Below are 25,840 nucleotides of genomic sequence, written 5' to 3' on the forward strand. Positions count from 1 at the left end.
ACAAAATACTTGCTATCTTAGTGCACTTATTTATTTTTACTATGTTCTTGCAAACTGTAACAAAGTTTGTTGAGCCTCTTCGGGTTAACTAGAAGGGTACGTGAATATTCCAATCACCATTGATGGATGTGGGCACACAACTTCAGTTAGATATACATGTAGGAAGATGAGCCATTGAATCTTTTGAATATCATTTGACTAAAAAAATTTTGGACCTGACGCTATAGAACTCACAAGTTTGATCTCAGCAGAGAAGTTCAGTTTTTAGTGAGCCTTTATTGTTTCAACCATCTTTACTGAATAATTTGCTAGTACATGGCAGCAGTTTTGTTCAAGGCATTTTACCTCAACAGGGCTGCAGCTATCAAATGTAAACTTTTCGCCTAACAATTAAGTTCATGATGTATTTTAGTCCATTTGTCGGCAGCTTTCAGGAATTATATGAGATCGAATATAAAAAGTCGCATACAATTGAGGATTCTTTTTGGACTTAAAGAAAGCAACTTTATCATTAACATTAGCATCTCTTATTTTGAGTAAAAATGTATTGCTAAAATTGTTGATAACCCAACATTAATGATACACGTAACAGAAAACTGAGAAGGATGTTAGGCTGTAACTCAGTTTAGACCAATTATCAGTGATCAATTCATTTGTGGGCACAATGTGTAATTGAGCAGCATAAACGAATGGAGTCACAGCAAATACTGCTGCTATGTATAAGTACCTGAAGCATCTATCATTGAGTTTTTGAGCGTTGGAACAACTTAACCAAAATAGAATTTCATTTTATAAGGATATTTGTTCCAACAGATGAAGATTTTTACTAACAGTAACATAAAAAATCTCAAAGCTTTGTAAGCAAAGACTTGTGTGATGTAAATTGAACAGTTTAAAGCTTGAAAAAACATTTGCCTGGTCAAATACAATGACATTCATGCAGTAAAATACTTTTTTGATTTGAAAAGAAGACAACTCCATAAGTGAGGTGATTCACTTTTTAAGCGTTCATGAACATAATGCTGTAGAATGTATTGCCTATTGCCTATGTAAAATGTACAGCCTATTGCAATGCTTACATTACGTCATGCTTGATGCAATGACTTTGTGTTAGAGATTCACTTGCATTTTGAATTTGAATAAACTGAGTGTTTGATAAACATACCACAAGCTATTTCGGCAAAACTGTGACAATAATGGCAGTAAAACTTTCAGACTTGAATAAAACCTATGAAGACGTAGAGAAGAGTGGTGACTATTCTGAGTGGTGTGACAAGTTAGAGCTTGTAGCTGAGCTGCAGAATATTACGGAGTTGAAATCTTTTGTGCTACTCTTTCTGTCTGGACAGGCATTCGCGATTTATAAACAACTGTCAGCCAACACTAAAAAGGATTATGCACTGATTAAACAGGAGCTAATGACTGCTTTTGGAGTAAATAGCTTTTGCGCATATGGACAACTACAAAGAAGGATATACAAAGAAGGAGAAACTGTTGATGTTTACCTGACAGATTTGCGTAGGCTAGTAGCTCTGATTGGCCAAACAGTACCAGAACCCTTGTTGAAGCGTGCTTTTGTGGCTGGGTTACCAATTGATGTAGCTACCCAGATAAAATCCATTTCAGCAGTTGAAAAACTTTCGTTGTCAGAGTTGGCCACCAGAGCCAGCATGATTATGTCTAGCAATGGAGGAGCACAAGGAGTCTGCGCAATGGGGTATGTAGGCTCAAAACCTGCTGGACAGATTTGTTCAATTTGTAATGGCAGAGGTCATGGAGCCCACCAGTGCCCATCCAAGGTTGTAAAAAGTGCAAAAAGGCTAATAAAGTGTTACAACTGTCAAGAGCTTGGCAATCACATAGTTAGGAATTGCTCTAAGGCTAAGGGAAACGAGAATGGGGGAGTGTCTGCACCGGATACTTCCCCCGCTACAAGTCACTGAACAAAGAGGTGCTACCATTTATTGATATACATGTATATGTAAACAAAGTATCGGTAAGAGCTCTTGTAGATACTGGTTGTGAACAGACTGTGGTTTTAGATGATTTTTGTGTTAAATTGGGTAAAAGGCCTAGCGGCCTTGTTCGAATTGTCAGCATGTTAAATGGTAAAACTACTGGGTGTAAGGGTGAAACTGTTTTAGAAGTCAATGTCACAGGAAATGAAGAGCTTCCTCTGCAGTGCTTGATTGCGTCAGCACTAGTAGGTGGAGCACAAGTGATATCGGGAATGGATGCTATTGCTAAACTCGGTGGAGTTAATGTTGATGTTCACAATGGTGTTAAATTTGGTGGTGAGGTGCCAGTGATAAGTGTTGGCACAAGACACCAGAGTAGTTTAGAGATTGATGATAAAGATTTCATAGCATGGTTTGATGGTAGTGCATGGTTTTGTCAAATGGAAATGGAAAGTTGATGAACCGATTTGACAAAATCATTGCTCTGAATACAAGATAAATGATGATGACAGAAAAGTGTTTGATGAAGAAGTGCAACGCTGGATAGATGATGAATGGCTGGAGTTATATGATAGCAGAGTCCATGGTCATGTAGAGGGGATAATTCCATTGATGGCCACAAAATGACCAAACAAGCCCAATAAGATTCGTCCTGTTATGGATTACCGTGAACTAAACAACTATATTCACAGTAATCCAGGTGTTGAGACTGCAATTTGCCAAGAAAAACTGCGAGATTGGAGGTTAGGGGGAAGCAAAGCATGTCTGTTAGATTTGAATAAGGCTTATCTACAAATTCATATAGAGCCCAGTCTGAAAAGATTCCAGGCAGTGAAGTACAGCGGTAAAACGCATGTAATGACACGCATGGGATTTGGTTTGAATGTTGCTCCCAAGATAATGTCCAAGATCATAGAAAAAATGCTCTCATTGGATGAACAGATTTGCAATGGAACTGATCACTACATTGATGACATTTGGGTAAACGAGGAGTTGGTTCATGTTGATGTTGTTAAAGCTCACTTACTAAGGTTTAGACTTGAGGCAAAAGACCCATTGACACTATCAGATACTCGTGTGTTGGGTCTAGAGTAAACAATGCAGAAGATGGTCAGTAAAACTGGAAGCAAGATGGTGATTTGTCTGTAGTTTCAGAAAAGGTTACAAAAATAGACCTTTTTTCCATTTGTGGCAAACTAGTTGGACATTACCCAGTTGCTGGATGGTTAAGAGTTGCTTGTAGCTATGTAAAGAGATTGACCAATGACATAGACTGGTCTGAAACAGTTCCTAGTTCTGTGAAATCTTTGTTGGATGAAATATTTCAAAGAGTACAAGAGCAAGACCCAGTGAGAGGCAAGTGGAATGTCAAGAAGACCTCTCAGTGTACTGTGTGGTGTGATGCCAGCAACTTGGCTCTCGGAGTGTCTCTGGAGGTAGATGGTTACACTGTTGAGGATGCAGCATGGCTACGTAAAGAGGATGATGGTGCTCATATAAATGTTGCTGAGCTAGAAGCTGCATTGAAAGGAATCAACCTAGTGCTAAAGTGGAAAATGACAAATGTGCAAGTGATCACAGATTCAGCTACTGTTTATGGGTGGATAAATTCAGTGATAGAAGATACTAGAAGGCTTAAGGTTACTGGCCTCAGTGAGTTGATCATTCGACGTAGACTTGGAATTATTGGTCAGCTAATTGATGAATATGGGTTAACACTAATGATCAAACTTGTTCCATCAGGTGAGAACAAGTCGGATGTCCTAACCAGAGTACCAAAGAAATGGCTACAAGTTGTTGCATGCTGAGGGGTTGTACTTTGTAACACAGAAGAGATAGAAGACGTAAAGAAAGTTCATCAAGACAACCACTTTGGTGTCAGCAAAACCCTGTACTTGGCACAGAAAAAACTTGGACGAACAATCAAGAAAGACAGTTGAGCAAGTAGTGAAAACTTGTCTTATGTGTAACAGTGTAGATCTTCATCCAATCAAATGGGATCATGGTCAGCTAAATGTAGCAAATGTATGGGAGCGCCTTGCATCAGATATTACTCATGTGAACAGTTGACCTTATTTGACTATTATTGACTGTGGGCCTAGCAGGTTTTCTCTTTGGTTCAAACTGGCTAATGAAAAATCAGATGTAGTAATCAAACAGTTGGACAATGTGTTTTGAGAACGTGGACCTCCTAAGGAGTTTTTGAGTGACAATGGCCCATGTTTCACAAGCGCTAGAATGAAAGAGTTTCTTCAGAAATGGAGTGTAGAGCAGATCCTCAGCTGTGCCTATAAACCTACTGAAAATGGAATAATTGAAAGACATTACCGTACTATAAAAAGAGCAGTCATGAGAACTGGTAAAAGACCTGAAGAAATGGCATATTGGTATAACAATTCACCAAACTCCAATGGTATAGTGCCTGTGGAAGAACTATACAGCTACCGCAGTGACTTAGCAGGGGCGACCAATTTGACAGAAATACCACAAAAGCTTAGTGACATTAGAGACTGCAGCCTTATCCCATACAAAGTTGGAGACACTGTTTATGTCAAGCCAGTTAATGCTAGGCGCTTTGATTAGTGGAAATGCCAAAAAGTGACAAAGATAAATTCTAGCACTTCAGTTGAAGTCGATGGCACAAATAGGCATGTGTCTGACCTTAGATTGGCTCATCAAGACGACATTGTAGATGGTATACATGTATCAATTGGGCCAACTAGAGAGTCTAATCAGGTCGAAGTTGAGTTTAATACCTCAGACCTGCTGGATAATAACGCTCAGTTGAATCGAGAGCCTGTTGACTCTGATCTCGATCAAAATAGTGACTTTGAAAACAGACCTGTTCGAGATAGACGTCTTCCTAAGTGGTTATCAAATTTTGGGCTGTAATGGTTGTACAAGTCAGTTAATCCTGAGATCTATTAGATGTTATGCTGTATGGTTTTACAACAGTTGATCTTGAGATCAAAAGGGGATGTAGAATGTATTGCCTATGTAGAATGTACAGCCTGTTGCAATGCTTACATTACGTCATGCTTGGTGCAATGACGTTGTGTTAGAGATTCACTTGCGTTTTGAATTTGAATAAACTGAGTGTTTGATGAACATACCACAAATGCTACTTTAGCCATCAACACTATCAATGAGTATATCATTGATACTGTACGAAAATTGAACTTGAAAACTTTAAGAAGAACGTGTAGTCAAGTATGATGATATACATGTAGTAGATTACTCTCTCTTGACTTAAAAAGAACATAACTCCCTTAAGTGCAATGGGCTCACTTTTTAGGCATTCACGAATATTGTGTTACTGCAGCCATGGACAATATTAATTACTGCTTCAACTGTCATAAGCAATGTAATTTTGAGAATACCTAGATTTGGCAGAGAGCAATCCTACCAAGAGTGCACACTGCCAACAGTAGCATGCTAGTAATTATTGATAAGATAGATGATGCCTTCTTAGAGAGAACTGCAACAACACTGTCTGATTGGTGAGTAGCAGATCTTGTGGTTTGCAGACAAAGAACAATAGCAAAGAGTAGTGTGACTCTATTATAAACTTGCCTGTTTTTTAGAGATAAGTAATTAGCAGGCTGGTTGTGAATATTGTTTTAGCATAGCCAAGTGATTATGGTAATATAGAGATTTAATGTAGCTTCTGTTTGTTCACTAACAATGATTAATAAATAGACAAAATTGTATTAACTAAATCTTGTTGTTTAATTTTTTGTAAAAATAATTTGATAGCCACTTTGATAGTAATTTTGGTATAGGCTTCAAATTGCAATGCTACTTTTGATAGCTGTTTAAAGAGCAAATAAGTCATAGTCATTATTTCATAGTTTCATAGGTTATGACTTTTCTATGCTTAATGATATAATTTTGTTTGACTTTATAGCATGAGTGAATGAGCAGCATATAGACCGTTAATGCTACAAGCAAATTATTGTTAAAACGTAAGGCTATCTCATTTTAAACATTACTCCATTATAAAGTTTATTTAATTATTTTTCATATATTCTTTCGTATTATATTTTATACTTTCACAGAAACTGCATGAAGCTAGTGTCAGGGTTTGAAGCAATAGATGACCAAAAGTCAAAAGAAATGATTAATTGTGGGATCACCTAATACCACAACTGCTGCAAAACATTGCACCAAACACTGTGATGCATCAATAAGCAGACATGAAATATATGGCAATTGCTATGCTGCTAGAAATATCAATCATGGGAGTTGTCCAACCATCACAGCTGATGCAATGCAATATGAATATATGGGACATCAGTTCGATTGGGAGTTGTCTGATCATTATAATGAAAAGTTTAATGAATGAAAAACAGCATAAAATTGTTACTAAATCACGATTATTATTGATCAACACCACTTAATATGAAAGAGACTAACTGGTTACAACAATTATTAATGGATATTCAGCGAAGCAAACAACTCTACAGAGTATCAGGCAAAAATGGAGGTATATCGCCAATATTACAGGAGCCAGCCAAATTTATGACTTGTTGAAGCGAAGAAGCAGCCGGCGTGCACCAGATCAGCAACCAGCCATCAGTGGAAGAATCATTTACAACACTTTATTTAGTATATTTAGTTATAGCTTATGGCATCATTATAGTCTAGAAAATGTTGTATTGTAGAGCAGTAGAAAAATATAGTATAATTATTCATTAACACAGATATTGTATTTTATAAGAAAATATCGACAAAATGGTTGTAAAAAGAATGGCATAATATGATAATAGTTTCTCTTGCTTCATATAAATTAGCTAGCTAATAGCGTCTTAGAACGAGGATTACTGTAAAATTAATTTTATAATGCTGCCATTGTTAGTTTTTGAGTTATGGCCAGTTTTGTACAATTTGTTACCGGACTTAGAATATTTTTCACTTCTCATTCGCTTGTCGTCATGGAATCCCAACCACAGTAAGGAATTTTAGCTCACCGCAAGGAATCTGAAATAGAAATTACACAAAAGCTTACGCAAAGACCGCAAGTAAAACACAACCAACCAATGACATTCGACAATGGCTCAAGGACAAGTATAAAAGAGGGGCAAAATCAAGGAAAGAGCAGGAGAAGCTGGCAGCGAGCCAGACGGCAAAGGGGAGCCGCAAAGGAGAAGCTGGCAGCGAGCCAGACGGCAAAGGGGAGCCGCAAAGGAGAAGCTGGCAGCGAGCCAGACGGCAAAGGGGAGCCGCAAAGGAGAAGCTGGCAGCGAGCCAGACGGCAAAGGGGAGCCGCAGGGGAGAAGCTGGCAGCGAGCCAGACGACAAAGGGGCGCCGCAAGGAAGAGCCAAGATAGGAGGATTAACATAAGCCCAAGATAGCCAAGGAGCCAGCAGCAACCAGCGCGCCGAGGATAGACTCAACAAACACGATTCACCCAAGAGGTGGCAAGCCAGGAAGCCATAAAGCCCTGAGAGAAGAGAGTTAACTCAGCCGCCCCTGTTTACAGTAAGAGCTACTGCTACACGCCTAACAGATACGTACTCATTTAACCTAGTAAGGCCATAACAAATAGGGCTAAGCATATTGTTATTTTTGCTTGAGCTAGTAAGCCTTGACAGAATAATTGTTATTTTGACCTTTAGAGGAAAATAGAGTTTGCAGACACTTAGAAACAAACCACTGGCGTGTTATTGTCAATTATAAGATAATTACCTGCAGATAGTTGCCTACAAAAGATAGTAGGCCTCATAATCTCAATAATACTTGATACTTGGGCTCATCGATACAGCAACGCCTTACTATCAAAACAAATTGCAAGGATAACTATAGTAGTGCCCATCTCCATTGATTGAGTTGGTATTTCAATTTTGCTTTATAGCAACGGTCTGATTTTCTGGGGCAGAAGTGCCACTTTGTCTGCGGTCAAAATTTGTCTTGGGAGAAATTGAACTCAAGGTCCAGAGGCTAACCATTACACATAGAACCATAGAACCATTGTAGTATTTCACTCAAAGGAAACTCACAAAAACGATACATTTCATATTATTATTTAAATATCAAATTATTATTATTAGCCTACTTTTTATATTCATTATCATAATAAACTTTAAATAAATATAATAAATTAGACCTAAATAACAAATTTCTCCCTTGACACTAGCACTAAACTTCATCAAGCTAGCTGAATGTAAACTAAAAATAATCCAACAGTCAAGCGAATTTTTTAAATTGATAATTAATAATGGTAATAAGTTAAGATGTTTGGTTAAAATGTTTAAATAGATGTTACACCAATGAAATACAGGCCCCCCCCCCAGGGGGCTGGGGCTGTATATTATTGGTTATACAGATACTAACGCGTAGTCAATTATGTATCTGTTGCTAGGCGTTGCTACCCAAAGAAAGATGGCCGTTTAAACAAAACATATGGTACAGCGCATGAATAACGAACTCACGCTTTAACAAATACACTCTTTCGAGCCAAAATACATCACGTATACGGTAATGACTCAATAAACATCGATATTTAGTAATTTAGAAACGCATAATTATTACTATGTACAAATATTGTGTGCACAAGCACTTTATGGGGGTTGCCAAGATTAACAGCGCGATATCGATCGCCTCGCTTCGCATAACTCCTTTTTCTCCAAAGAGTGATTCTCAGTTTTAGTGCCGGCTTCGAAGATGGCAGCGAAAAGTAGGTACAATAATACCTGAGTTAGGTAACAGAATTGAAGTTTCTATTATACAAGTGTGTTTACATTTACATTTAATTTTATCAAGTCATATTTTATTATTCTCAAGGTTGTATGACAAATTGTTAACGTGACGCTACTGCCTTCTATGTGTTCACTTATGATCCATGTCTGAGGCGCACGTCAATAAATCAGAGTCAAGTCCTACAAAATACCATTTCACTACGTTTGATTGTTTGACTAATTTATGATGAAACAAACCAAATGTTAACAGTTTGACATTGAAGTGTTTAATTAATAACGATTCTTACGAATATAATTCACTTACTAACAATATTGAGATATGGCAGCCAACTTAGCTATAATAACAAGTAGGCCTAAGTCCATTATTTATTTTGACACCTGTCGTTAACACAATGGTGATTGATTAAATTTTTTAATATGATTTGACAAAACATGCTTTGAAAAAAACCATTCCGAACCAACTCATTTTTTCTACTGATGGCATTCACTATCCGCCGTTACAAATAATATGCACGGTGTAGTTTCTATTGTTTCTCATTGCCATTGGGAAACTACACCAGTTTTATGGTGTAGTTTCCCAATGGTTCCCATTGGGGAACTATACCAGTTTTATGGTGTAGTTTCCCAATGGTTCCCATTGGGAAACCACCAGTTTTATGGTGTAGTTTCCCAATGGTTCCTATTGGGAAACCACCAGTTTTATGGTGTAGTTTCCCAATGGCAATGATTACAAAGATATAAAAAACAACAGTGCATAAAATTATTTTACATTATTTGGTAATTTGTGCAGCCTTTTTGTTTTTGTGCAATATTTACAACGGACACCTCACTGCAAAGTTTTTAATCTGAGATTTTAATCGTTGTTAAAATAATTGGCTACCGGTAACAAGACAACTTAATAAACAGCTTAGTCTGTGAACCCAAATAGTAGGCAGGTTACTGAGGGTTGGATGTTTGATGCGATGTTTTTGCATCATATATATAAGCTAATAGTAATGCCTGTAATACATGTAATAAAATTTGTTTTCTTTTTATACATACTTCTTAAGTGTCATTAAAAACAAGGCCCTAAAAACAAGGCTCTACACAAAATTATTTAAAAACAAATGTAACGGTTGTCAACTGTAACTATTTTTCAAGAGTTATTAGATATAGCAAGCTATTTTATAACTTCCATCATAAGTATTGCTTGTGGTGGTAAAACTATTGTTGGATTACTCAATGCCTTGCCTGTATCAACATTTCCTAAAACTACTAATAGTTATTGTTCAACCTGGCAGATTTAAATTGACCAAATTTAGTTGAAAACGTCTACTTGAAAACTTAGAAGTTTTTTAATATATCAAATAGTAATAATATCATGTGACTGTACACTGTACAGCCTTGAACAATTATGTAAGCTTTGATGAAAGGTATTTTGAAGCGGCTATAGTTTTAAAATTTTTAGCTCAAAATTGTTTATACCTTTGAAGTTACTTCTTTAAAATAATCTTGAAAACAAGGTGCACTTACAACAAGTTGAAATATAAGCATTTACAAAGCAAAGGTGACTAGAGTTACTGGAATACGGGAATCAGTTATTGGAATCTTCATCTCACAGCATCTCGGTTGTTCAGACAAAGCTAATGCATTATTAACTATATAATTTTCTGTCTATGTAAAGAACATTATCTAACAGAAGTTGAGTGCTCTATACATTTGACGCAAAAACTTTTACTCACATTCGCAAAACTGACACAAAATCTCAAACCAATAATTAGTTGAAGATATTAGTTGAAAGGATCATCCTAAAATACTAAATTTATTATTTGGCAAACGCTATCCATGGTTGGCTTGCTTATCTTAGAAGGCTATGTGAATATTGCGGTGTTTAGAATGCAATTGCTTGCTGTTTGATGTGAACGTACTAAAATTCTTGAAGTTATGTAGCAATTTTCAGGATTTTAAAATTGTTGCCAATAAAAAGGAGATTTTTTATTAATTGCTACATGTATTTTGTGCTGAAAAGCATTTTGAATTTGATTTGAAAACCTTCTAATCAAAGGCAAGATTTAAGTGAATTCTGTAGCATTTGTGCAGAAACATGGTGATGTGTCAAGGCCCGGAGGTTTGTTCGATGTAATGTGATGCAATCAACTTACTATCATAACATCTAGCTGAATATGTCTGCTAATGCTTGCAAATGATTAAAATAAGACATTTTGCCTAATAGCATAGAGAGTAGAATTTTTTATGACACCCGTTTCATAAAATTTAATTCTGGAAAAGTTATTAGCAAGCAAACCAAAACCTATAACATATTCATGTAAATACACTGAATTTCGGCAGCATAACTATGATGTCGGTTGGTTCTCTTAACACCTATAGGTTATGATTTACCTTGCGCGTTTAGTGCATATGCATATCCATGTTAGTGCATATGCAGGTTTGGTAATAAAGCATTAATGCACATTTCAACACTTTCTTTTGCGCTGCTCATAAAAGTCATGGGTTTAAATATAGAAGATGACTTAATAAAATTGATGCTAAATTCTATGTTTAATCAGGATTTTCATAAGATGACGTAATTACAGGCTTGAGGAAGCGCTAGCTAGTTGGCTCATTGCACGCTGTTAGCAATTAGTTTTATTCAATGCCTTCCATGCACTATATTGAACCACCTCGTGTAAAAATGGAGACAAAAGGGGGGTAAAAGAATGCCTGCTCACTGGCCATTTCCTTCCACAGTTTCGCCAAAATACGAAGACTCTTTTGCCAATACCATACTTTGTGTCAAACATGCAATCCCGAAAGCACTTTCACTCCAGCGGGTTTCCAAAAACTAGTTTAACCCTTTTGTTTTGATTCTCAATTGTTTCATTAGATCTGGCCTTGGAATTATTAAATCTCAACAATTGATTGCTGTATATAAGTTGTAAATGTTTCTTGAAATATTATTTTATTCCATTTCAGGAAGTAACCTAGCGACTAATAGTATCAGTCTAATACTGATTTGTGCATTAGTTATTTGGAGCTGTTGTCATCACTCTTCTGTTCACTAACCGTCTATGTTCATGTAAAATAGTATATTATTTTATTTAGATGTTGCCAACCCCGTGCAAAAACTCCAAAAGTGGTATTACTACAGGTGCTACTTTCCACAACTAGGTAAGTATAGTTTTTTTTTCATCCAGAACGGTTTTCAACACCGATCAGTTTATAATGTCCTCAGCCACTTACAGTTGCTTTTGATGATTGCCATACATCACCTTACAAGTATACAAGCTATTTAGATTTATGACAGAGCTCTTCAGTCTCAGCTATACTAACTAATGACAAATTGAGAAGCGCGTTATGACTGCTGGATAGAGTAACACTTTAGAAGTTGAGTTTGCAGTGTTCAATGAACCAGACCATTGCACAGTTACCATTCCTTCGATAACAACCCAGCAAATTTCTGCTGAAGTTTTTCTTGTAAGCTTGCGCATATCTATCTGCTGAACACGTTTGAGCATGCAAAGTTATTTAAGCATAAATGCCCAGCATATACAACACTGCTGATCATCATTGTTTGATGCTTTGTGGCAGTATGATTATATTTGACTGAATAATGGCAGGGCTCAAGAGTGATGACGTGAACTACGATGAAGGTCAGACTGACGTGAAAGAGGCACTAAGAAGGCTGCCTAGAAAAACATTTTATGAGAGAGAGTTTCGAATTAGCAGAGCTGTTCAGCTCTCTTTGCAAAAAGAACTCCTTCCCAAGTCTGAGTGGACTGTTTATGAAGAGGCAAGTTCGATGTACCCTTTCAACTCGTAAATTTTTTTAAATCATGTTCTGTAAGACTAAGTATTAAGATTTCACTTTCAAACGCGTTGCAAGGGTTCAAAAGCATAAACACTTGCTAATTTTATACTGGCTGTTGTAAGGCTCCAATCTAATGTCAGGTTAAAGAATTTCCTCTGATCTGAGTTACACATTGATTTGAGCACGAGTGCAGTATACCATTGGCTTACTGCACTATGATATATGCATTTAATCAGCACCCTGATTCAATGCATACATCACATGAGAAAGTAACAAATGAGCAAATTAAACTTAATAAGTTTTAAACTTAGCCTTAGAACGCACATAGCCTTAGCACATCATAAAAGGTATTAATTTAAAGTAGAAGTTTGTTTATCCTTGTAGTAGACGCTGTCTACTGAGGTCTTAAAAGCTCAACATTAAAGATATGTAACTGCTAATCTACCGGTGTGCATATGCATTAGGTAATTGTATGCCGTAAACTGCTTACACTTAGTAATCATGCATGTGGTGCATTGTCTGCAAACCCACAAGATCTGCAATCAGAAAATGAGACATTGTTGTTGCAGTTCTCTGTAAGAAGGCATCATATATCTTATCAATAATTACTAGCATGCTACTGTTGGCAGTGTGCACTCTTGGTAGGATTGCTCTCTGCCAAATCTAGGTATTCTCAAAATTACATTTCTTATGACAGTTGAAGCAGTAATTAATATTGTCCATGGCTGCAGTAACACAATATTCGTGAATGCCTAAAAAGTGAGCCCATTGCACTTATGGAGTTGTATTCTTTTTAAGTCCAGAGAGAGTAATCTACTACATTTATATCATCGTACTTGACTACACATTCTTCTTAAAGGTTTTAAGTTCAATTTACGTACAGTCAAGTCTCAACATACAAAGCTTTGAGATTTTTATGTCAGTAAAAATCTTCATCTGTTGGAACAAATTTCCTTACAACACATGGTCAAATGGAACTGTCTTGTCTAAGTTGTTCCACTGCTCAAAAACTTAATGGGTGCTTCAGGTACTTATATGTAACAGCGGTATCTACTGCGGCTACTTGTTCATGCAGCTAAACAATGCATTGCGCTCACAAATGCATTGACCACTGAGAATTGGCGTAGACTGAGCTATGACATCCTTTATACCGAGTTAGACAGAGGGCTGACATCTTTCCTGGTTTTCTGTTATTATTAATGTTGGGCCTTCAACAATTTTGGCATTACATTTTTGCTCAAGAAGACAAATGCTAATGTTAGTGATGATAGTAAAATAAAACAAAGTGAATAAAAATGAATGAATTATTTTGAAGTTGCTTGTATACAGTAGAGGCTCTTATAACGTAAATTGCACATAACATGAAGAGTTTATGTAGTTTTTGCTTCATATTGCATAAAAATCCATATAATGTGAAGTGTAAAGTCGGTGCGAGTTGATAAATTTGATTTAATTAATGATAATTTTGTGACTAACTTTGAAGTGTCGCTGTCAGTCACTCGCCAGACTTGTGAGAGGAAAAATGACATAGGTATAGCGTTATATGTTTACAAGTTTCATGACATTTGAGTTCGCCGTGATAAATTGTCGGACAAAAACGGCATTGACAAAACAGAGAGAATAAGTAGCTCTAGTCTAGACTTTCCTTTTGTATGGCCAAAGGGGTGGGTTTGGAAAGATCTTGGAACGGATTAGGCAATTTACATGTAGTTTACTGTTTATATAAACTAAAATCCCCATAAGATAAATGTTCCTGGAACAGATTATTGATATTGTAGGAGCGGCGACTGTAATTCCAATGTTCACCATAGCCTTCACATATCATTAGCCGGTGAAAGTGTCACATAAAGAGTTCCTGATGTGATACTGCTGTTGTTCCTATTGCTGTCATTTGAAAGTGAATCTCAAAATCAACTTGGATTGGAAATTGACCAAATAGAATCAGGATTACCTTATGTTCATTGGGAATCAACTCTTTTGGCCAATGAAAGAGGTGTTCATTTTTTACTGACATAAACTAACATGTTCGTCTAACACATTGGCTACGCGAATGATGAAATTTCACCAGTGGGTGTAGTCACAGCCTTGGCAAAATACTTGCTATGTGTTGTCATTTGTTGCTATTTGTCATTTGTAGGATAAGCCCTACCTGAAAGAGATAATAGAAGATGTGAGGGATGAGATGGATGAGAAAGTGTGGTGGAAGAAGTATTGCTAGGCATTACAGAAGGAATTGAGATATTTATGTGTTTGCTCAGTTGTTGTGTATATATGATAAAATTATCAATTTGCTAATGGACATTTATTTATTTGGCTTCATTTTCTGCTAAACAGTTCACAGCGTTATTTGAATGAAATGCCACAATTGAACTGCAGTGGTAAAATAATACAAAAACTGCATTGACACGTTGCTGATAATCATATCATACCAACTATGATAATAGTATAAATGAGGGTACTGATAACATATCCTGAGATACGCAGCAATTCTCGCTTCATGCAATTGGCTTGCTGCTTAAAAAGACCCTCAATACAATTATCATTTTAATAAAATCTATGGTAAGTTGTGTATAAATATCTAAGTATAGTGAAATTAAAGCACCCATGGAAAGACTGAACAATCTAGTAGAAACGCCGGAGAGCTGGAGCGAAAGACCTGGATCAGGGTTTTTGGCACATTACTATCACAGTATGCCATTGGTAAAATACTGAAAACCGTCATAAAGTTTTGTAGTTAAAGAATTGAGGCTAGATTCGACCATATTGTCGACGAGTTCCTGCAGTTGCTCTTCTGTGAGGTTAAGATGAAACCTATCTTTCATAGCTCGTATAGTACTCACGCCTCTTCCAAAGCATGGCAGATCTGATCCTGCAAATAATGCTATATGTATTAGTCATCTGTGGTGCAACAACAATCTAACAACCTCAAACATGGCATATAATCAAATAACTGAGATGGAGGCAACCCTACACCAGACCTGGAGTTATCTTATTGTTACCTGAAGCCTATATTATTTTTCGTATGTTTATGATGTGAAAACAACAACTTGTTCAGCCAATCAACATCATGGTTTTATTACTATGAGACCATAAATTCTGGCAGTGAACCAGTAACAAATTAATGGGCTATTTAAATCAATAAAGCTTTGATCTATCATTGGCTCTATATGATGGGCAAACAACTCTGTATGTATTACTATTAAGATTGCAACTGGAGGTTTGATCAAACAAAAGTAAATGCTATATTTTTACAATCTACATGTAGATACTAAAGAGGCTGGAACGATTTCAATTAACTTTAAAGTGCCCTGCTGACAGGTTTAAATTTAGGAAAAATTTAAAAACCAAGTTTGCGTTTCCTTAAATGTTTTTCCTGACATTTTAAATTTTTGTCAAAAAACTAAAAATGTCAGGAGAAACATTAAAAATTATTTAAACACTTGCATATGCATATACTCTTTCTGCAAACAGAATATTATATTTAATTAAGCTGAGCAATGTGTGCTCACAAAATACCTACACAACAAATATAGGATGACTAGAGTCAGCTAAGTTTATGAATTTTTGATAATTTTGCATAACAGTAAAAAAATCAATTCATTTATTTTTTAATCTTTTACATGGCGCCACATATATTTTTAACAAACATAAATTTATCTTTTTTAAAAGTAAAATTCTTCCACTTGTAATTTCGTTGACTAGCTGAAAGACTACAACTATGCGATTAGATTGCAGATTTGCCTAAGAGTGGTAAATTGAATAGTTGTGATGCATGAAAAAAATGTATTTGGAATTACTAAATAAAACATTTTCTCTGAGAAGTGATACAATTTTGGATTACACTTGGCACTCAGCTACAAAAAAGACAAATAGAGTATCTGTACCGATTGAAACTTTGAAAACAGCTAATCAATAGCAGAAAGCATATCTGTAATCAGTAGCTACCATTAGCATTGATTACAATTGCTAATTACAGGGGAACCTCTATTTACGAAAGACTACATATGAAAGTTCTAAGCTACGAAATGTCTTTTCATGGAAATTTTGCTTCGACTAATGAAAGATGTTTCGAAGTACGAAAGGCATTTCTGATTTTTTGTTTGCTTTGTATTTTTTTATGGGTACAACATACAGCTTAGTTACACTGGCTAACAAAAATCAATGAACAAGTGGTTGGTTTCATTTATTTGATAACTTGGAGTTGTCCTATATCACATACAAAGTAGGACAACTTTCGTTTGCAGCAACTCTAGTTCTGCGTTTTCTGTACGATGATATAGTTTTTTTGTTCGGGCTGATGCAAATAAATCTTTCAACTCACCTTCTTAGGAACATTTATTCTGAACAAAACTAAGACAGCAATAAAACAACAACTCGTCTGACTGCTGCTCTCCCACTTCCCACGGTCTACGCTTATCTAAGTCCATCTAGACAGTCAAACGCCAAAGATAAACAAACACACCATTCGTAGTTCTTACTTGTCGCCTCTTTCCACGTGCACTTTTCTCATTTATTTTGTAGTAATAAAATTCTAGCGCGTATTTGCTACAGATTTTAATCATTACATGTATTCATAATTTATACAAATGTTATGCCAAGTTTTAGGGGCTTGAGATGGATTAAGGCATTTAAATGGGTATCTACTAACGAAATTTTCTACTTACAAAAAGGCTCCTGGAATGAATTAATTTCATAAGTACAGGTTCCACTGTGCACTGATATATGCTAAAGATTTGTGAATCTTTTTCATTGAAAGCCTAATTAAAACAATTGAGTCATACAACACCTGCTTACATCTTTCAATACGCTAACCCAACAAGAACAGAGCGTACAGCTGCTGATGAACCAACTTTAAAAGCAAAGAGTCTGAATTTCTATGTCTAACAATAGCTATGATGTTTAAATCAGAAACTACATGAGAACACCCACCTGCTTGCATAATCTCTACCATAGGAATAATTCGGTCCATGTGCTTCCTGGCAGTGATAAGACCTTGTAGTATGAGGATTTTATAGTACTTATACATGTCGCTGCCAATTCCACCCATTACCTGTTGAAAATGATAAGCAAATTTCATTAGCAACTGATAGGGATCAAGCTGGCAGACATGTTACACAATCTTATTTACTATATAACATAGAACACATTTCTTTTAGTAAATACTAGCAACAAATCAGCCCATACAGAAGACTGATTTTAACCAACGGGTTTCCCTTACCCACCCGCGAAAACCCAACTAGGTATAACATGGTCCGTTATAATGTAGTACCAAATATAACAGAGAAAATGGAGGTTAAAAAAGATAAAACCGAAACATGGTCAGTGAAAGAAATGTTAGAGGCTCTTGACATGTTAAAAACTGGGAAGACACACGCACCTGTGTCTAGAGAATTAAAAAATAATTTTTATCATTGAAGATAATAAAACATGCAGTACATGCAATTTTACAGCAGCAAAACATGCAGTTTCAAAAAGTTGCAAATTAAGATTTAAAAAAAACTTTAATTGAAACCTGAAAAAACAGCTTTGAAAAACTGCAAAAACTCATTATAAAGCAGTCTCACCCATAACCCCCGTCGACTTTTTTACCCATCGTCCTCGCTATACCTGGTCTAGGATGCGCTATGCATCTATTCTAGCAGTATTAAGCTTATTATTTACCCCTGACATACGAGAACAAATATTTACCTATTATGGTTACTTACTTCAACAAACTCATGCGTCAATTTGAAGGCTGAAATCTCGAACCCAAGATTTTTACCCGGTGAGATCGATAGGATGAAGCCATAGTCAATGTGTATTATGTGACCATCAGCAGTTAGAAGTATATTACCATTGTGCCTGCAAAATAACATTGATGAACAATTACTTACCAAGTATGTGTGACCTTTGAACAACACCTCGCCAGAGTTGTATGTAACCAGATATCTACTGGGCATGCACAGCATAAACAATACACAAACTTCTAGTTTAGTGTAAAAAGCTTATTCTCGAGTGCAACAAGCAATCTCGAACATAGACTGTGTCTTTGATGAAATGATTCGAAAGCTTAATGCAATTATTAAAAATATTAATTTGAATTAAAAAGCAAAAAAAAATGTTTGGCATAAAATCATGTTGTTGCCATTAATAAGCTTACAAGGTAACTCTAGAGAAAACCGGTTGAACAGAAAGTAAATATTAAATTAATAGCATTAATCAGCATCGTTGTATTTTAATTCATTTCAAAACATAGAAACAATGATAAATTTTTGAAGTAGCTAAATATAGCATTAATATATTATACAAATTATATGTAAAAACTAAAATAATAAAGTATTAAAAATTAAGAAGGTTATTATTGTTACTTTACCTTAAAAACATGAGTACAGAAATGCAGATTCAGCAAAATGTATGTTTAGTGATAGAGTTAGTGACAGAACTTACTTAACTTCACACTAAATACATTTACCAGTATTATTACTCAATTTGATAAATTTGATTACGTTTTATTTTTATTTCACTGAGTTTTTGTTACTTTTGACCACCATTTTGTCTCATTTTGAACAATTCGTTAGAAACCACCTCGAAGGTGTAGGTCGAAACAAATATTTTTCAGATTTTCCATTATATAATAAAATGTCATAAGTTGAGGTGATCATGAGTTGAGGTGATCACCTCAACTTGTACATATATAAAATTAGTAACAAAATATGTAGTATGTCAACCTTAGTAATTATACTTAGCTACAGTATCTTTATAGTATTTAGTATATTTAGAGGTTCGACCTGCACTAAAATGTAACATTATAATTAACGAGTTGAGGTGATCAGGAGTGGGAGTGGAAGTGTAAGTGTAGCGATTCAGACAATAAGACAGGCTTGAATTAGCTAAACGGACTGAAGAGCTGTTGGTAACACTTAATTTTTCCAACTAGATACAATATTGTAGTACTTGATCAGTTGTGCTCTTGTACACCACTGTGCCAGTTTTGCTATGAACTAAGAGAGATTTCGTTGTGCTTGAGTCAGGGCAGCCGAACTTTTACCAAATATTGGCTCACAAAATATTTCTTGACGCAATAAGTTTATGTTGTGATTGTAAAAATTTTTATTGTCTGCACATTATGAAGTAAGCTAGGCTGATTTATTGATTTTGAACATGTTAAAATGGCTGCACAACTACCATTCACTGGGTATACATAAATGAACAGCTAAAATATGACTGACTAGTTAGGTTGAACTGTTTGAGTTATAACTATTTAAAAAATGAGAAGTGGAAGAGATTAGAAATTTAGCAACTCAGAGACCATTCAACACCAATTGTCTATCAAGGCTAAACACCCCTACCTGTCCTTGACTTGCATCAGGTAGCATAAAATGGAATATCCAGCGCAGCTCTGTACAAAATTACGCTGCGCGGTAAGGAACTCCTCACTCGTGATTGGTCCATGCTCTTGGATGAAATACTGCAGCAGGGATGTTTCACTTTGTTTCTTTATTTGATGCAGAGATACAGCATTAAGAACAGGTTCTATCATACCACTGTCTGCGGAGATGACAGTTATTGTGTATGGCCGGAGCCAAAGAGGTACTCTTTCCTCCTTCCATATTTGCTACAAGTATTAGTGAGAATCTTTTAATGTCAACATTGAAGTGTAAACCTCGCTAACTATATATCCCAGTATGTACAAATATAAAAACAATACCTACAGCAATGAGAGTACTGACATGTAACTGTAAAAGCACTGACCTACAGTTATAAGAGCACTGACATGTAACTGTAGGAGCACTGACCTACAGCTATGAGAGCACTGACATGTAACTGTAAGAGCACTGACCTACAGCAATGAGAGTACTGACATGTAACTGTAAGAGCGCTGACCTACAGCTATGAGAGCACTGACATGTAACTGTAAGAGCACTGACCTACAGCAATGAGAGTACTGACATGTAACTGTAGGAGCACTGACCTACAGCAATGAGAGCACTGACATGTAACTGTAAGAGCACTGACCTACAGCTATGAGAGTACTGACATGTAACTGTAAGAGCACTGACCTACAGCTATGATAGTACTGACTTGTAACTGTAAGAGTATTGACATGTAACTAAATATAAGGGCAATGACTGGTAGCAGTCAGAGTTCTGACCATAAACTGAAAGAATACTGACCTGTAGCTGTAGAAGAACCTGGTGTACCAACAGCTCTTGCCGCAAGTCGTCTCCACATTTCACGATAGCTGCCAGCAGTCTCCAATTGGCTAGATGGCCATACGGAGATGCCTCTCGGAGCCTGTGGACTTTCTGGTGCCATGGCTCTTTCATGGCTGTTGCCGAGGGGTCATCCGGATCTCTCTGTAAAACAAACAATCGATTGTATGCCATTCAAAGAGGTATGAAGGTAATAGTTACATTAATGTGCAAATTATTGTGGACCAACAACTCCCAACTGTCAGCAACTGTGTAGTACTTCCATATGTAGCATGATATAGTATACATTGTAAACTTCTATCAGAGACATAGTAAAGCATCTGGTTTTTGTTTTAACTTCGGCTACTGCAGGTTGGCTGACATAGCAAATGACTAGATAATATATTTGCCAATCTTGCTGGCATATCATTCTGCCACCGTTTTTGACATCTTCATTTTTGTTGATTATTAACCCTGGTAGATGCTGCACAATTGGCACAGCCGAGCATTGACTATTTTTATTGGACAGGCAAAGTATAGTGTTTGATAACAAGACACAGCACCCAATCTCAACATGGCTTTTCAGATACGGCTCCACGGTTACAGCGAAGAACTCTAAAAGCTAAACCAGCCCAGATTTATTGACTTTGTAAATCTGTTCATTACATTCTATGGATAATCGTTTATGAATAATAGATAACAAATACAAGCATAATTTTTGTACCTTGAAATTCTTTCTGCCTCCTGGTCTCTGCAGACTCTCAGTGAGCCTGCGCTTGATGTCACTCGCCGTTACATATACATCCTTGGAGTCAGCGCTGTGCGAACTTTCATAACTGTACTGAGAGAGGGTGTCACTGGCCCTCGACTTCATAGCAAACTAAGAAATAACAAGAATGTTTGGTAGATCAGTTTAGAATGAGTGACGAGATTGGTTTGCTATAATAAACATCCTCATAGTCATCAGTTTGTCAAAGTATTGATTAAAAGTCCAAATCGGTTTGTCAGGCTTGTTGCGATTTAATCTTAGATTTGAAGTAGCCTTACGTGATGTCACCGGCCCCTGACCTTAGCATTGGACTATTAATAAGCGAATCTGAGGCAAAAGCATTAACAGGCTTATAGTGACTCACAATCCTCACCCACCTGCACTTTCAGTATATTAGTACGGCCCAGGGCATAAGCCTCCGGGCTGTACCTAGCCTCATTACTTTAACAATTTATCATAAAGTCACCAAAATGATGACACAGAGGAAAACCCGCCCCAGCAACAACATCAGTCTTAAGCTAAGGAGCACCAACCTACCTCTGAAAGGGCTGCTTGACCCAAGGGTTTGCTCTAAAGCATGCAAGTAGAAACAGGCTGGCATATGACCATGTGATATCTGTTAGAGAGTCACCGTGTGATACAAACTTGAAATTTTTATGACTGTGATGTAGATTAGAGTTTAAATGTGGCCACATAATATCTTAGAGGTATATCTGATTATGTGACATCTCTTAAAATATGAAAATTTGATTTGAATCTACAACATGTGTGACTGTGTGAGCAGGACATACTGCAGTAAATGAAATGAAAGTGAGTAGATAAGGATATGCATTGTGATATACTTTGTAAATGCCTGTGAATGCAAGTTATTAGAGACGTGTATGATGAGCAAGATTTGTGAGTAATGCCTGTGATAATGTGATATGCATTTGAAAAGTGTATGGCTATTTTTCATAATTAAAAGTAGATATGACCACATGATATGTATTGTTGGCAGATATGATCACATTTTATGTATTGCTGGTAGATATGACCACATGATATGTATTGTTGGTAAATATGATCACATGATATGTATTGTTGGCAGATATGATCACATTTTATGTATTGCTGGTAGATATGACCACATGATATGTATTGTTGGTAGATATGATCATATGATGTATTGTTGGTAGATATGATTACATGATATGTATTGCTGGTAGATATGACCACATGATATGTATTGTTGGTAGATATGATATATTGTTGGTAGATATGATTACATGATATGTATTGTTGGTAGATGCGCTTGCATGATATGTATTGTTGGTAGATACGATTACATGATGTGTATTGTTGGTAAATACGATCATATGATGTATCGTTGGTAGATATGATTACATGATATGTATTGTTGGTAAATATGATTACATGATATGTATTGTTGGTAAATATGATTACATGATACGTATTGTTGGTAAATACGATTACATGATATGTAATGTTGGTAGATACGATCACATGATATGTATTGTTGGTAGATACAATCATATGATGTATTGTTGGTAGATATGATTACATGATATGTATTGTTGGTAGATATGATTACATGAGATGTAATGTTGGTAGATATGATTACATGAGATGTATTGTTGATCGATTAGCCAGTATAAGTATTGGAGATGCATGTTAGCATATAACAAGATGGGCAACAGAAGTTTCAAGCAAAACAAACAATTCTGAAAGCGGGTGAGACCGACAGCAGACATCGACTTACTGTGATGATGTCATCATCTTCTTGTGACCAGCAATCTTGATCGTCTAACATATCGCTGGAAACTGCGGCCATTGGCTGGGAAAATGGTTTAAGAGATGGTTCATCATAGATAGTGGGGGACGGACAGAAGTCTTCATCAGAATGACTCAACCTTAGCTGTGATTCAGGTATTCTCGGAGGAAGGGGCGCCGCCAGTATGTCTTCATCTGTTTCTAGCACCTCAACGTAGATTAGGTACGGGCACTGAAACGTTTAGTTAGAATTAAAACAGCACTAATTTTTGATGGACTGACGGCCTTATGGAAAAAAGTCAAACAGTTGAAATTTCTACTTTCAGAGCATTTTGAGAATTCTCTCAATCAGCAGTGGCAAACAGTAAAAACATCAGAGTTCTCAAGTGAAGACATTAGAACTCAGGCTCAGCAAGAAATTTACCCGCAGACAGATAAACCAAAGCTAAAGCACCACCTGTCGTCAACCACTGTGATAAAGTATAGTTCAGGGTAAGTGATAAACACAGGCGAGTGATTTATGGCTACGCAGTAAATTCTATAAACTTCATATGGCAGTGCATGTTTAAGACTAGGGCAAGACGGAATGTGGCTAGAAATAACTATGGATTAATTACAACAAGGTGCCAAGATAATCCCATAGCTAATAAATAATCATAATAGACAATTATTTTGCACCGTAAACTAGACACAAATAGTAAAAAGAGTTGACACTCTCTAAGAAACACATCCAGTCCCACGTAACAATTATCATGCACTAGGCTAGCCTCGACCAGCCTGTACCATACGGTCACCTCTAGTACATCAGCCGGCGGATCAGACAGGCTAGCGAGGAACTACTGGTACCAGTCTTAGACATTTGCTACACGAGACTTGCCTTCTCCTTAGAGTTGAGCACAACAGCTGAAGTGGCTGGTATTCTCACAACCATGTGAGTTGAGCGGTTGACAGGCAGCCATACTCGAGCTGGCAGGTTAAGGTTGAGCATGCCCAACTCGGCAATAAGGTGCCGCGCTGCAATTGACAATGTATAGGTCAACCTTCAAGGACACTATGGCTGCTTTTAAAGTCCATACGCATAGAGGGCATGCGAAGGGGTACATGTGTGACACGTACAGTTGCATAACATTTAGTCGTAAGTGAATTACCAAGTCTTTTACCTTGATTAAGGTACATGGGAGTTCGACATAACCAAGAGGGTAAGGGTCGTTAACAGAAGGTAACAGCATCATTAAAAGCCTGAGATCTTAGCAAGCAGTTCATGTATGGCAGCTACGATAATCAAACGTTTGCTTATAACAAACAAGTTCTGTAAACGCTTAGGATTTTTTATCGGATTTGTTTGGGGCTCTTCAATAGAGATATTACCACGTAGATCCTATATCGATAAAAGCGATATAGTGGATAACCCCAAGTTTACGAACATGCACAGGCCTACTGCATGACAGATAACTATGATATTGTATCTGAGGCCTAGCCCTCAGGTTACTATTGAGTAGCCTATGAAACCAATATAAACCACAATTTAAACCATAACTGTCACGAACAACTTTTATCGTATATACTAGGTAAATCAGACACGCTGATTCCGATTTTGTACTCAAAATAAAGATTAGTCCACTAACCTTCAAAGTCATTTAGGCTTTTTTAAAGCGTTTCAATATCCGTTTCGAAAACAACACAATCGGCATTACAAGCTCCGCCCATAAATATGTGACGAAACCTAGCTTTTTCAGAAACGGAAGTTAGGAATGTTTAGTCCGATTTAGAATAATAGAGATGGGTGTCTTAAAACCCATTATTATCTAAATCCAGCCTGTAAAATAGTTTCAGTTTTTTATGAAAGGGATATAAACTATTTAAAATTGCTCGCAGCTTGTTACATGACGTTTAAATGGGCTGGACGCCGAGAAAAATGAGCTCAAAAAGCGCGGTTTTATCACGAGCTGGCGTTGTTATTGCGCTTTTTAAATATGCAATGCTAAATAGCTTATCTACCTTTCAAAAAAGACTGATATTATTTTTAAGGCTGAATTTAGATATTAATGGATTTTAAAACACCAATCTCTATTATTCTAAATCGGTCTAAACATCCCTACGTAACTTCTGTTCCTAAAAAGCTAGGTTACGTCAAGTATTTATGGGCGGAGCTTGTTATGTCGATCGTGTTGTTTTCGAGACCGATATTAAAACGCTATAAAAAAAACAATAAACACATATGTGCCTCTATCGTTAGAAAGACACATAATCCTCTATCGTTAGAAAGTCACATAATCCTCTATCGTTAGAAAGACACATAATTCTCTATCGTTAGAAAGACACATAATCCTCTATCGTTAGAAAGACACATAATCCTCTATCGTTAGAAAGACACAATCCTCTATCGTTAGAAAGATACATAATCCTCTATCGTTAGAAAGACATATAATCATCTATCGTTAGAAAGACACATAATCCTCTATCATTAGAAAGACACATAATCCTCTATCGTTAGAAAGATACATAATCCTCTATCGTTAGAAAGACACATAATCATCTATCGTTAGAAAGACACAATCCTCTATCGTTAGAAAGACACATAATCCTCTATCGTTAGAAAGACACATAATCCTCTATCGTTAGAACGACACATAATCCTCTATCGTTAGAAAGACACATAATCCTCTATCGTTAGAAAGACTAACAA

At 36.4% G+C, this 25,840-nt stretch overlaps 2 protein-coding genes across 3 annotated transcripts in view; one reads left to right on the top strand and one right to left on the bottom strand.

Annotated features, from left to right (window-relative positions):
* Positions 1-8,584: 8,584 nt before the first annotated feature.
* On the top strand, positions 8,585-14,850 carry LOC137409296 (cytochrome b-c1 complex subunit 7-like). The gene is made up of 4 exons (XM_068095553.1): positions 8,585-8,635; positions 11,739-11,804; positions 12,254-12,426; positions 14,582-14,850. Exons 1-4 carry the CDS (start codon positions 8,623-8,625, stop codon positions 14,660-14,662), a joined length of 333 nt encoding a protein of 110 aa, XP_067951654.1. The 5' UTR covers positions 8,585-8,622; the 3' UTR covers positions 14,663-14,850.
* LOC137409269 (phosphatidylinositol 4-kinase beta-like) overlaps positions 14,732-25,840 on the bottom strand; it is a 33,495-nt gene continuing 22,386 nt past the window's right edge. The window contains exons 6-14 of one of the 2 annotated variants that reach the window (XM_068095551.1): positions 24,032-24,168; positions 23,144-23,386; positions 21,922-21,954; positions 21,340-21,495; positions 20,598-20,780; positions 19,773-20,038; positions 18,150-18,285; positions 17,374-17,494; positions 14,732-15,313 (exon numbers count right to left, since the gene is read on the bottom strand). In XM_068095551.1, the coding sequence (XP_067951652.1) occupies positions 15,129-15,313; positions 17,374-17,494; positions 18,150-18,285; positions 19,773-20,038; positions 20,598-20,780; positions 21,340-21,495; positions 21,922-21,954; positions 23,144-23,386; positions 24,032-24,168 (1,460 nt within the window). In that variant the 3' untranslated portion in view covers positions 14,732-15,128. The remainder of the gene's footprint in view (positions 15,314-17,373; positions 17,495-18,149; positions 18,286-19,772; positions 20,039-20,597; positions 20,781-21,339; positions 21,496-21,921; positions 21,955-23,143; positions 23,387-24,031; positions 24,169-25,840) is intronic. The other variant, XM_068095552.1, reaches the window with a different exon arrangement.

The sequence above is a fragment of the Watersipora subatra genome, chromosome 1, assembly GCF_963576615.1.
Source record: "Watersipora subatra chromosome 1, tzWatSuba1.1, whole genome shotgun sequence".
In the NCBI taxonomy this organism is placed as follows: Eukaryota; Metazoa; Bryozoa; class Gymnolaemata; order Cheilostomatida; family Watersiporidae; genus Watersipora; species Watersipora subatra.

Coding starts and splice junctions, on each gene's coding strand:
- LOC137409296 (XM_068095553.1), top strand. Junction 11,805..12,253: donor GTGCTACTTTCCACAACTAG/GTAAGTATAGTT, acceptor GAATAATGGCAG/GGCTCAAGAGTGATGACGTG. Junction 12,427..14,581: donor AGTGGACTGTTTATGAAGAG/GCAAGTTCGATG, acceptor TGTCATTTGTAG/GATAAGCCCTACCTGAAAGA.